The sequence below is a fragment of the Rattus norvegicus genome, chromosome 16 (assembly GCF_021556685.1).
Source record: "Rattus norvegicus strain SHRSP/BbbUtx chromosome 16, alternate assembly SHRSP_T2T, whole genome shotgun sequence".
NCBI lineage: Eukaryota > Metazoa > Chordata > Mammalia > Rodentia > Muridae > Rattus > Rattus norvegicus.
This window is the reverse complement of record NC_141549.1, coordinates 17282098-17294807: the sequence shown is the minus strand read 5'-3', so window position 1 is coordinate 17294807 and position 12710 is coordinate 17282098. Positions and strand designations below refer to the sequence as shown.

The 12710-nt window shown below is 53.4% G+C and overlaps 1 protein-coding gene across 1 annotated transcript in view; it reads left to right on the top strand.

Moving 5' to 3' along the window:
• The window catches only part of Sin3b (SIN3 transcription regulator family member B), a 36706-nt gene that overhangs the window by 22708 nt on the left and 1288 nt on the right, over nt 1–12710 (top strand). Inside the window, exons 11-17 of the mRNA NM_001415034.1 lie at nt 1228–1466; nt 2546–2729; nt 4614–5157; nt 5311–5480; nt 9711–9884; nt 10082–10174; nt 12370–12464. Coding sequence (NP_001401963.1) covers nt 1228–1466; nt 2546–2729; nt 4614–5157; nt 5311–5480; nt 9711–9884; nt 10082–10174; nt 12370–12464 — 1499 coding nt within the window. The remainder of the gene's footprint in view (nt 1–1227; nt 1467–2545; nt 2730–4613; nt 5158–5310; nt 5481–9710; nt 9885–10081; nt 10175–12369; nt 12465–12710) is intronic.

Sequence of the window (12710 nt, the reverse complement as noted above, 5' to 3'; positions counted from 1 at the left end):
CTGAAACTAAGGTAGCGTTATTTTTAATTTTTACTTTTTGATTGTTCAAGACAGGGTTTCTCTGTGTGGTTCTCATTGTCCTGGAACTCACTCTGTAGACCAGGCTGGCTTCAAACTCAGAGACTGATGCCTCTGCCTCCCAAGTGCTGGGATTAAAGGTGTGCACCACCACTGCCAGGCTAAGTTAGCATCATTTCTTACTGAAGTTGTAATTGAGTTCTTCAGACCCAACCAAGTGCCCCTCCTGGGGACAGACAATGAAGCACCTTCATTTCATCCTGATTTCCCTTTTACAAGCTTATACCTGCATGTCTTTTTGTTTTGTTTTGTTTTCTTTTTTAGATTTACTTTTATTTTATGTATGTGGGTGTTTGCCTGTGTGTCGGTCTGATGCCCACAGAGGCCAGTAAAGGACATTGGATCCCTTGGAACTGGAGTTAGGAACAGTTGTGAGCCACCATGTGGGTGCTGGGAATTACATTGCAGTCGTCTGGAAGGACGGCCATAGCTCTTACCCTGAGCCAGCTCCGCAGCCTTGCCTTTCAGTCTGAAATGTCTCTCTTTGCAGCCCCGGTTGGTGTGAAACTTGTGATCCTCCTTCCAAGTGCTAGGATGGCTGACCGTGTGTGCCCTCCACCCATTTCCTCTGTGTGTGTGTGCTTCCAGCTTCTGCTGTGACAAGTCCCATGGACAAGACAGTTTCTATGAACTAGAGTCCAGCAGCTGCTGGGAAGTGTAATTCAAATGTGCCATACTTGACAAAGCCTGCTTATGGTATCCCATGGTGGTTGGGACATAGAGGAGGCCAGTCGTGGCTTATAACCCCGTTCCTAAACATTCCCACCCACCCGACAGTCTGAGGCTGGCGCACCAGGTCCTGTGTTCTGTTTGAGGCAAAGTTTTCTTAGAACACAATCTTCCTGCTCCCATTAATACTGACACACCCACTCCTAAACTTCAATGTGGCAGGTGATCAGACTGTAGGGGAGAGAGAGATAGGGGGAGGGGGAGAGAGGGAGGGAAAGGAGGGGGAGGGAGAGAGAGTGAGCCTATGTGACTGTTACCCGCCCCACCTCCATGATGATATGTGCCACGGCTGTCACTGGAATGCTGCCCTCCCACATAGGTGTGCTCTGGTAGACAGACACCCACACTTACTGGCTCCATTGACAGCTTCTAACCACCCACCAGTCCCCAGTTCTGACCATGCCTGCCTCCTCTTTGCAGTTGGACGTTGTCCTCGAGACCAACCTGGCCACCATCCGAGTGCTGGAGAGTGTGCAGAAGAAGTTGTCGAGGATGGCTCCTGAGGACCAGGAGAAGCTCCGCCTGGATGACTGCCTGGGCGGCACCTCGGAGGTGATTCAGCGCCGTGCCATACACCGCATCTACGGAGACAAGGCCCCGGAGGTCATTGAGAGCCTGAAGAGGAACCCCGCCACCGCCGTGCCTGTCGTCCTGAAAAGGTACCCCCTCCTGTACTTCCCTTCTGGGTTCCTGAATGATGGAGTCAGTTGACTCTGTCTTCAGGTCAGCCTCCAGCTGACTTAGGCCTGAGCAGAGTCTTGACAGCCAGGCTCCTGGGCATCTCATGTGGTCTCATTCATCTCCAGGTACGGACGTGCAGTCTCACCTTTGCTTACATACATCCATGGACCTGTCCATGACCTCTTGGTGACTCACAGCACCTATGGTAGTACATGTGCTCTGTGTCCACTTAGGTCTGGTTGAGACCTGGATGCAAAGGGTGGATTGAGACTGACCCAAGGGCCCCTAGCCCACTGTCTACTGACATGCCATGGAGCTCTGTGCTCCGCCATAGGTCTGAGCTGGGATGCTCAGTAGGGTCAGTGACAGAGCTGTGGGGGCCGCTGGGTGTCTGGGAGGAGATTGCTGGAGAGCTGGCTAGCATTTAGGAGCACTGCTGCTCTCTCAGAGGACTCTGTCCAATGGCCAGTACCCACATGGCAGCTCACAGCTGTCTGTAACCCCAGGGTCACCATATGCATGTGGTACGCATACAAACATGTACACAGCACACACATGCACACAAAATTATAAATAAAAAAAATTTTAAGCAGCCATGTTGGCTGTGTAGGACTACTTCCCCTTTCTTCCCCCTCTCCCTGTGGGAGGCGTTTGCTTGTTTGTGTCTTATGTAACCCAGGCTGGCGTTGGACTTACATGTGCCTAAGGAGCCTTCTGACTCCAGGTCCTCAAGTGTTGGGAAGACATTGTTGCACCACCATGCCAGGCAGTTGTTGTTGTTGTTTTTTTTTTTTTTTCTTTTTTTTTTCGGAGCTGGGGACCAAACCCAGGGCCTTGTGGTTGCTAGGCAAGCGCTCTACCTCTGAGCCAAATCCCCAACCCCCCGTTGTTGGTTTTTGATGGGGCTTCTCACTGTCACCCAGGCCAGCCAGGACTGGACATCCTTCTGCCTTAGCCTCCTTCATGCTGGCTTGCTCTGTGCCATGCAGACCAAATGTGTACTTGCTATGGGGAAGCTGGGCCCTTCTCCTGGGCTCACAGAAGGGTCTCCCTACAGGCTGAAGGCCAAGGAGGAGGAGTGGCGGGAGGCCCAGCAGGGCTTCAATAAGATCTGGCGTGAGCAGTACGAGAAAGCATACCTCAAGTCCCTGGACCACCAGGCCGTGAACTTCAAGCAGAATGACACCAAGGCTCTGCGCTCTAAGAGCCTGCTCAATGAGATTGAAAGCGTCTACGATGAGGTGAGGCATGCGGGTAGGGACCACCAACCTTCTCATACCTGGACCCACACCCATACAGCCCTTGCTTGCCTTAGTGGTGGGGAAACTGAGGTGTGAAAGGCTGCTGCTTGCTAGACTTTCCCTGGGCTTGCTCTCTGCTGTGTGGATTGAGTTTTTGTTTGTACGTAAGTCACTCAGAGGTCAGAGGTGTGTTAGCCCCTTAGAGCTAGACACAGGTGCTGTGAGCTGCTGGAGATCAGCTCAGGTCGTCTGTAGGAGCAGCAAGTACCTTTAATTCCTGAGCCATCTCTGCAGCCCCCATGGCCTGACCTTTGAAGGCAGAGGTGGTAATGTGGGGTAGATCACTTGCCTAATTTGAGGCCTGGGGTGAAATTCAGATAACCACATGGAGGAAAAGAGTTTTGAGGTGTCCATATATTAGTAAATCAGTCTCCATTCCTATGACAAGCATGTGAAAGAAACCATTCAACAACAAGAAGGCTGGTGTTGGCTCATGAGTTTAGAAATTTCAGCTCATAGCTGCCTAGCTCCTCCATTGCTTAGGCTCTAGCGAGATGGGAACATGAAGGTGAAGGGAAATCTCAGGTCAGTCACAGGCAGCCTGCCCAGCTTCCTAATAATACTTGTTAGGGGAGCCACCCTTATGTCACCTGTCCATGAGCCCTCATGGTGTGATGGGCTCTACCAAGGAGGACCAAACCCTTTGGACACTTGGTTTCCAAATTCTAACAAATCTAATTTGCTCCTGCGCTGTGGTAAGCTCCATGACCAAAGGCAACATGGGAAGAGAGGGTTGGTTTAGCTCTGGGTTCATCTTGAGGGGTGTCAGGGCAGGAGCCGAGAAATGTGTGGCTCCTCTTTTCAAATGGCCCAGCTGACAAAGCACTGTGGCCTGAGCAAAACAAGGGTCTCGGAAGGCCAGAGGAGCCCCAGGCTGGGCTGAGGCACTGTTGTGGCTAGGGTATGGGGCCCACCATGGCTCTGGTCATGGGTCTCTAAGTTCTGAGTTGAGCTTCCTGGCCTTCAGTTAGGGAGTAAGGTCTCCAAATTGGCAAACTGGATCCTGCCAGAGATGGTGTTGAGGGACCCCCAGAAGCTGGCAGTGCACTGACCACTGAGAGCTAAGATACTCAGCCCTGTCTACGTCTAAAGAGGTAGTGCCTGGAGTTGGTGCCGACACTCGAGGGGCTAAGTGCAGAGCCCGCTCCTTGGGTTGAGGGAGGAGCAAGTAGTGGTCACCTTTGGGTTTGGAAAGCCATTGTCCAGATCAGCATTAAGGGACAGTGCATGGAAAGAGACTCACCCGGACAGTGAGCAGCCAGCATGCTCGAAGGCCGCGTACACAGCAGGAGGAGCCTGGCCCAGGAGATGGCTACAGACAGCAGACCAAGGGCTAAGGTCTCCAAGAGCCTGGGGGAGACCCCCCCACCCATCTCTTGTTGGCTAAGGACCGGAGCAGGTGGCAAGCTGTTTTAATGGAGTGGGGAAGGGGCAGCTGAGCCCTGTGGAGTAGTGGAGCTAAGTGTTTGAGTGACAGATGGTGGGAGGCTCCTGAGCCCCTCTGAACTCTGAGCTCACCTCACTGAAGGAAGACCTTACTCCAGATCTGTCGGAAGCCGCTCATATCATTGCAGTGCTAACATCCGCCTGCAGTGAGAGAACCTTGGTTTGCCCAGTTGAGAGCTGTAGGCCGGCTGAGGGCTGGACCCTAGCAAGGCAGTTGTGATCCTGTGAATTGAGAGGAAGGTTGCATAAATGACCCTTACTCCTGTGGGGTGTGCCAAGGTTACCCATCCCTTCTGAGGAGACTGGCTGTTATGCTGGAGGGGGGGGGGGGGCTTGGGTGATTCGCAGGCCATGCCTGCTGACGGCCACACTTTGCAGCACCAGGAGCAGCACTCCGAGGGCCGTAGTGCACCTTCCAGCGAGCCGCACCTCATCTTCGTGTACGAGGATCGGCAGATCCTAGAGGACGCAGCGGCACTCATCAGCTACTATGTGAAGCGACAGCCAGCCATTCAGAAAGAGGACCAGGGCACTATCCGCCAGCTGCTTCACCGCTTCCTGCCCAGCCTGTTCTTCTCACAGCAGCGCCCTGCCACCTCCGACGACTCTGCGGATGAGCGAGACCGGGACAGCGCTGAGCCTGAGCGCCGCCGGCCCACGGATGAGAAGCCTCCCACAGATGCGACACCAGAGCCACCCAAGGCCCTGGACGACGTATACAGCCTGTTCTTCGCCAACAACAACTGGTACTTCTTCCTGCGGCTGCACCAGACGCTGTGTGCTCGCCTGCTCAAGATCTACCGGCAGGCGCAGAAGCAGCTGCTGGAGCACCGGCGAGAGCAGGAGAGGGAGCAGCTGCTGTGTGAGGGCCGCCGTGAGAAGGCCACAGACCCTGCCATGGAGCTGCGACTCAAGCAGCCCAGTGAGTGCCTGGGCCGAGGCTCTGGGCTAGCCTCTGTCCCTTTAGGCCACCCTAATGGAGGGTAGGGTGGTGGTGGACCAGGGCCGGGGCCTCCTGAATGAGTCCCCAGGGAGTCTGTGCTCCTTTCCTCAAGAGACCACCCTCCTTCCCCAGGTGAGGTGGAGCTGGAGGAGTACTACCCGGCCTTCCTGGACATGGTGCGGAGCCTACTGGAGGGGAGCATCGACCCCACGCAGTATGAGGACACACTCCGTGAGATGTTCACCATCCATGCCTACATTGGCTTCACCATGGACAAGCTGGTGCAAAACATTGCCCGCCAGGTGAGGCTGCCCAGGGGAAGGCAGGCTTAGGGGAGCTCTCCTTATCTGTCCTTGTCACCTTGGAAACTCGTCCTTTCAACACAGGGTCCACACAGCAAGTCTACACTTTTCTCTCAGTGAGGTGAAATTGACACAACAGAATTAACCCCTTAAAGTGCGTCCATAGTTCATAACATTTAGCCTGTAACCGTTTCTAAGGCCCTGTACCCCACCTGTGCCACCATGCAAAATGAGAGTCTCACCACAAAGCTGGGCCATCTGGGGAGGAGTCTTCTGAACCCAGTCACTCACAGAAGTGCTTTAGAAAGCTGTTTTCTCCCAGGGCTTAGAGACCTTTTTATTACGTATATCTATCCATTTATGTGTGTGTGGACATGACAGGACATGCTTCTCTCCTCCTCCTGTGTGGGTCCAGGGGTGGAGCTCGGGCTGTCAGGCTGGCCTGCAAGCCTTTCCCTGCTGAGCCACCTCACTGGCCCCAAGAACTTGTTTTTCCATTTTGGTGCTGGGCATGGAAACCAGGGCCTTGAGTGTGCTAGGCAAGTACTCTCCACTGTGCCAAGTACTGGCCTCCAAGGCCTTCTGATGTAAAGTACACAGACAGTACTCAGGTCTCCAGGGGCCACTCAGCAGGTGTCCATGTGCAAAACTTCCACACCCTGATGGCATCGAGGTTTCAAGCTGTGTGGAAGTAGCTGCCAGTGGCCTCTCTTCTCCATCCCTGCACCTGCTGGGCTCTGTCTGCAATGGGCTGCCATGGGGCAGTGGCGCCTCCTAATGGTAGGCGAGGTCATGCCCTTTGTGGACGTTTGCTCATGTTGCATTTCCCCCAGTGGCTCGAGGTCTGACCTCTTGTGACCACTGTGGGATGTTTGGATGTGCTGTCCTCGTGGGGAGCCAGAGAGCCTGTCCTGTACTATGTTGCTCTCCAGCCCACCCTGCCCAGCACGTCACAGCCAGCAATTGACATGCCCCCTCCCCGCTCCAGCACCTCAACTTTATAGGTGTGATCCAGGAGTGAGTCTGTGCCTTCCTGCCCCTGCCCACAGTAGTGACTGCTATAGCTGGCCGATGGGGAAGTAGAGCTGGGCTGCACACACAATGTCAGGACAGCCAGGTGGGGGACAGTAGACATAGTCCCTGGGACAGCAGTCTCATTGTTGGCATTAGGTGATTGGATCAGACCAGGTCTTTTGGCTAAGCTTCTAAAGTAACCTCTCAAGGCTGAGAAGACAGCTCACTGGATAGGAGTGCTTGCTGTGTTAAAGTACAAAGACCTAGCAGTTCACTGCCATGTAACAGTTCATCATCAAAAGCAGTGCGAGTGGGAACTCAACAGAGAGCAGGAACCTGGAGGCAGGAGCTGAAGCAGAACCATTAAGGGGTGCTGCTTAATTAAGAAAATATCCTATAGACTTGCCTGCAGCCAGGTTTTGTGGAGGCATTTTTTTCAGTTGGTGTTCCCTCTCAGATGACTTTCCCTTGTGTCAGATTGAGATAAAACTATTCAATACACTCATGTACCCAATGCCATGGAGGATAGAGACAGGAGGATGCCTGGGGCTGGCTGGATATAAGGATGGCTCTAGGTTCAGGAGGGGACTCCAGCCCATCCTCCATCTCAAGGAAATGAGGAGACAGGTGCAGCAGGACACCCATGGTTCTCTGGCTTCCTTGGGTGTACATGCACACACACACACACACACACACACACACACACACACACACACGCATGCAGCACACCACACACACCACACACAGAGCACACCACACACACGCAGCACACCACACATACACACACACAGAGCACACCACACACCACACACACACACACACACACAGAGCACACCACACACCACATACACACACACACACATGCACACAGTGCACACTACACACATACCACACACACGCAGCACATCTCACACACGCAGCACACCACACACACACACACACACACACACAGTGCACACACCATACACAGCACTCCACACACACACACAGATTACACCACATACACACGCACACGCGCACACACACGCAGCACACCATACACACAGACACACCACACACACACTCACATGCACACACATACCACACCACACACACATACACGTAGCACATCACACACCACACACACGCAGCACACCACACACACAGAGAGCACACCACACACACACACAGAGCACACCACACACACGCACACACACACTCAGCACACCATACACACACCACACACACACACAGAGCACACCACACACACACACGCAGCACACCATACACACAGACACACCACACACACACTCACATGCACGCAGCACACCACACACACACACAGCACACCACACACAGCACACCACATACACCACACACACACCACACACACACACACAGAGCACACCACACACACACACCACACACACACACACAGCACACCACACATACACCACACACACACAGCACACCACACACACACAGCACACCATACACACCACACACACATACCACACACACACACACACATACACACAGCACACCATACACACCACACACACATACCACACACACACATACATGTGCACACACACACAGAGCACACCACACACACCACACACGCACACATGTACACAGTGCATACTACACACACACCGCACACACATGCAGCACACCACACACACAGAGCACACCACACACACATGCACACGCACACAAACACACGCAGCACACCACATACACACACATGCAGCACACCATACACACACCACACACACAGAGCACACCACACACATACACCACACACACACACTCACATGCACACACAGCAAACCACACACACACACACACACGCAGCACACCACACACACACGCAGCACTCCACACACACACACACCACACACACGCTCACACACATACATAGCACACCACACACACAGCACGCACACACACACTCACATGCATACACACAGCATACCACACACACCACACACACACACCACACACATACACACACAGAGCACACACCACACACACAGACACAGAGCACACCACACACACACCACACACACACATACACATACCACACACACACACACAGCACACCATACACACCACACACACACACACACAGCACACCATACATACCACACCACACACACATACCACACACACACACAGCACACCATACATACCACACCACACACACACACACCACACACACAGACCACACACACACATACACATACCACACACACACACCACACACACATACACATACCATATACACACACACATACACACACCATACATACCCCCCCCGCACACAGAGCACACCACACACACACAGACACAGAGCACACCACACACACAGAGCACACCACACACACACCCCACACATACACATATACATACCATACACACACATACGCACACCACACACACATACCACACACACATACACAGCACACCATACACACAGCACACCATACACACAGCACACACACATACCACACACACATACCACACACACACACACACAGCACACCACACACACATACCACACACACACATACACACACACATACCACACACATACACACACACACAGCACACCATACACACCACACATACACACACACATACACACAGACACCCTTGTCCTCACCCTGTCACAGACAGTAGAAACTATTTTAAAAGATAAGGCAGACTAATTTGAGTAAGCAGGATGAGCCCCAGGCCCTTAGCCCTAACCAAGGGCTACCCTGCTGGCACTGTGGCCAGCTTGTCCGCTCTAAGGCTGAGTTCTGGGACTGGCCTCTTAAACCCCCATTCCTGTTCCCTATGTTCTCCTCAGTATCCTCATGCAGAGATGAGGGGAGGGGAAGGTCCATGCAGTTACCCCTGAGATGTGTGTTTGCCCAACAGCATGGGTGAAAGGATTGCCCCAGACATGTGGAAGGAAGTTTTATATGAGGTCAGTGCTCTCAAAGGGCACATTTGTCTCTTCTGGACATTCCTTATACCCAGGCATGTGTGCTGATCTTACGTAGTTTGGTTTAGTCTGCTCTGGTCTTGCTTGCTCTGCCTATTAGAAAAATGAAAAAGAAAAACAAAAGACTGTTTCTGGTACCACTTCATTTTCCCCCTGTCCTCAGTCACAGACTTGTGTCTTTTGTGGGACTGTGTCTGCGTCTCAGGGGTGGCAGCTGTGGCCTTGTTTTCTCTCCCTGCTAGCTGCACCATCTGGTGAGTGACGACGTGTGTCTGAAGGTGGTGGAGCTGTACCTGAATGAGCAGCAGCGAGGGGCAGCGGGGGGGAACCTGTCCTCCAGATGTGTCCGTGCTGCACGGGAGACCAGCTACCAGTGGAAGGCGGAGCGCTGCATGGCCGACGAGAACTGCTTCAAGGTGAGACATTCAGCCTGTGGCTGAAGACCAAGGCCACTGGGAGAGGACTGAGAGCTGAGCAGGATGCCAGGGGCACTGTCACTACCCCTGTGAGTGGCTGTAGACCACTGCCCGGTCCCTCTGTCTTGCATGGCAGTGCCAGGGCCTTAAAGGGTAGGGGTGAGTGATGGCAACTCAGGCCATGGCCATCTCCCCAGGTGATGTTCCTGCAGCGCAGAGGCCAGGTGATCATGACCATAGAGCTCCTGGACACAGAAGAGGCGCAGGCTGAGGACCCTGTGGAGGTACAGGTGAGTCTGCTCCCATCGTCTGCCCTCAGCTGGGCTGTTCTGTCCCCTACAGCCTTGACCCTGCTTATGCTCACACCACACATCACAGTGACACAGTCCTGGTCACGTCTCCAACTGTGCGGACAGCTAAAAGCATACCCATATGAGTCCCAAAGCAGTTCGAGGACCCTGGCCTGCTTGTTCCCTCCTCTGTCCTCTTGGTGCCTTCTAGGGTCCCTGTGTGCCTGTTACTCAGATGTGAGGATGCACAGTACCTTTCTGTGACCTCCACAAGTGACCATAGACCAGGACATTGCTAAAGTAGAACCTACCCTCTCATCCAGGAAGCCCGGGGTCCAAATGGAAGGAGCGCTGAGGTCCCAACCTTTAGAGTTGCTGGGAGGCCACTTGTGACCTCTGCCACTTCTGAGGCTCCAGCTGTTCTTGGCTTGTAGCGTCATCACCCACCTCTGCCTTCTAAATAGTTCTGTGTCTCTCCTGTGTCTTCTGCCAGATGTGGCAAAACAGTCCTGCGGTCCTTGTTGTTCCAGGGGGTCAAGGAAGGGTGCAGTGTCACTGGGGTCCTTTCTTGAATGTTTTTTTTTTTAAAGCCTAGGGCTTGCTGACATTTAATCCCAGGACTTGAAGCAGGCAGATCTCCAAGAGCAAATTCCTGGACAGCCAGGGCTACACAGAGAAACCCTGTGTCGAAAAACCAAAAGAAAAAAAAAAAAAAAAAAAAAAAAGCCCAGGCCCTGGGCTCTGTCCCTAGTGCTGCAAACTAGATAGAATATAAAGGAGGACTGCCACCCTCACAGACTGACCCTGCAAACTAGAATATAAAGGAGGACTGCCACCCTCACAGACTGACCCTGCAAACTAGAATATAAAGGAGGACTGCCACCCTCACAGACTCACCCTGAAAACTAGAATATAAAGGAGGACTGCCACCCTCACAGACTCACCCTGCAAACTAGAATATAAAGGAGGACTGCCACCCTCACAGACTCACCCTGAAAACTAGAATATAAAGGAGGACTGCCACCCTCACAACTCACCCTGAAAACTAGAATATAAAGGAGGACTGCCACCCTCAACAGACTCACCCTGAAAACTAGAATATAAAGGAGGACTGCCACCCTCACAACTCACCCTGACTGTGTGGGCCTTAGTTGCAAATGAGGTCCTACAACCTGGAGGCCCAGACCATGCCTCCTCGCCAGCCTTCCTCTGAGCCAGGCAGGCAGCATGTAGACAAGCTGTACAGGAAGTGCAAAGACCCTGCTGGCCACACCTTCCTGTCCTCAGCTGAACTGGCTAAGCACAGAGAGGTAGGAGTGAGGGAGCACAGGCTAGACCTGAGGGCATTCTGCACACACCTCCTAGAAGAGTAGGACCCCACTCCTGTGTGCTGCAGCCAAAAACTTCCTTCCCTACCGCCTCTGTTCCTTACCTAGTCCCCCCAACACACACTCACACCCCCATAAAGTCGACATTCAAAGGCAAGTAATGCCCACACCCCCTGCCCTTTTCATGTCCCAAGCGGAGAGAAAACATTTCATGGATTTGGTCTGGAGACAGTCGTGGTTTGCTCCTTGTTGCTGTGATAAGCAGGGTGGTACTGCCCATAGTAGGCTGGGCCCTCCATGAGTTAGGAGTCAGAATGACTGGCAGACATGTCCACACTCTAGTATGACAGGCAATTCCTCAGTTAGTGTCCCTCTTCCTAGGAGACTCTAGGCAAGGCTCTACTCCTGAGCCACTTACCCAACCCTTCACAGGGCGATTCTAGGTTATCACTCTATGCCCAGACATGCCCGTTAGCCCCCTGGGTGGGGAAAAGTATGTTCTAGGCAGGGGCTCTTCCCTCAGCCCCCACTGGGGAAGTCTAGGCAGATGCTCCACCCCTGAGCCACGCCCCAGCTGATGTTCTGCACTGTCTTCCTTCCTGTACTAAGTGCACCTCCCAAGTGAGAACACTGTGCGGCTGCCTCGACCTACATAGAGGCGTGACAAGCTGGTCCCAGCCCTAAGTATCATCAGGCTGTAGTGTTCTCTCACAGCAGAGTCGGGGGTTTTGTGTGCACCATCAGACGTCAGCCATGGCTAGTTCCCTTATGTTTTGGGGTTGGAGTACAAACTCATGATCTTCTGATTTGGGATCCAGGATAAGAGGCGGATCCCACCTTATCCAAGGTTGTGTTTTCCATGCCCAGCACCTGGCTCGCTATGTGGAGCAGTACGTGGGGACTGAGGGTGCATCCAACTCGCCTACTGAAGGCTTCCTGCTGAAGCCTGTGTTCCTGCAGAGGTGAGAGCAGGGCCCCACACGCCTGCTTGCCAGGGCCTGGTGTGCTTTGAGGTATGACATGGGAGGGAATGCAGGGGGCGATCTCAGGACAACTACCCCCACCCCCCAAGGAAGCAGAGGGGGTAACCGCTAGCCCTGCTGGGAGAAGCTTCCAGAAGTTGAGGGTAGGATGATGACTCATCACTCATGCTGGTCTCCGGGTGGGCATCAGTCACCATCTCCCTGGCCTCTGGAGCCTGCAAGTCC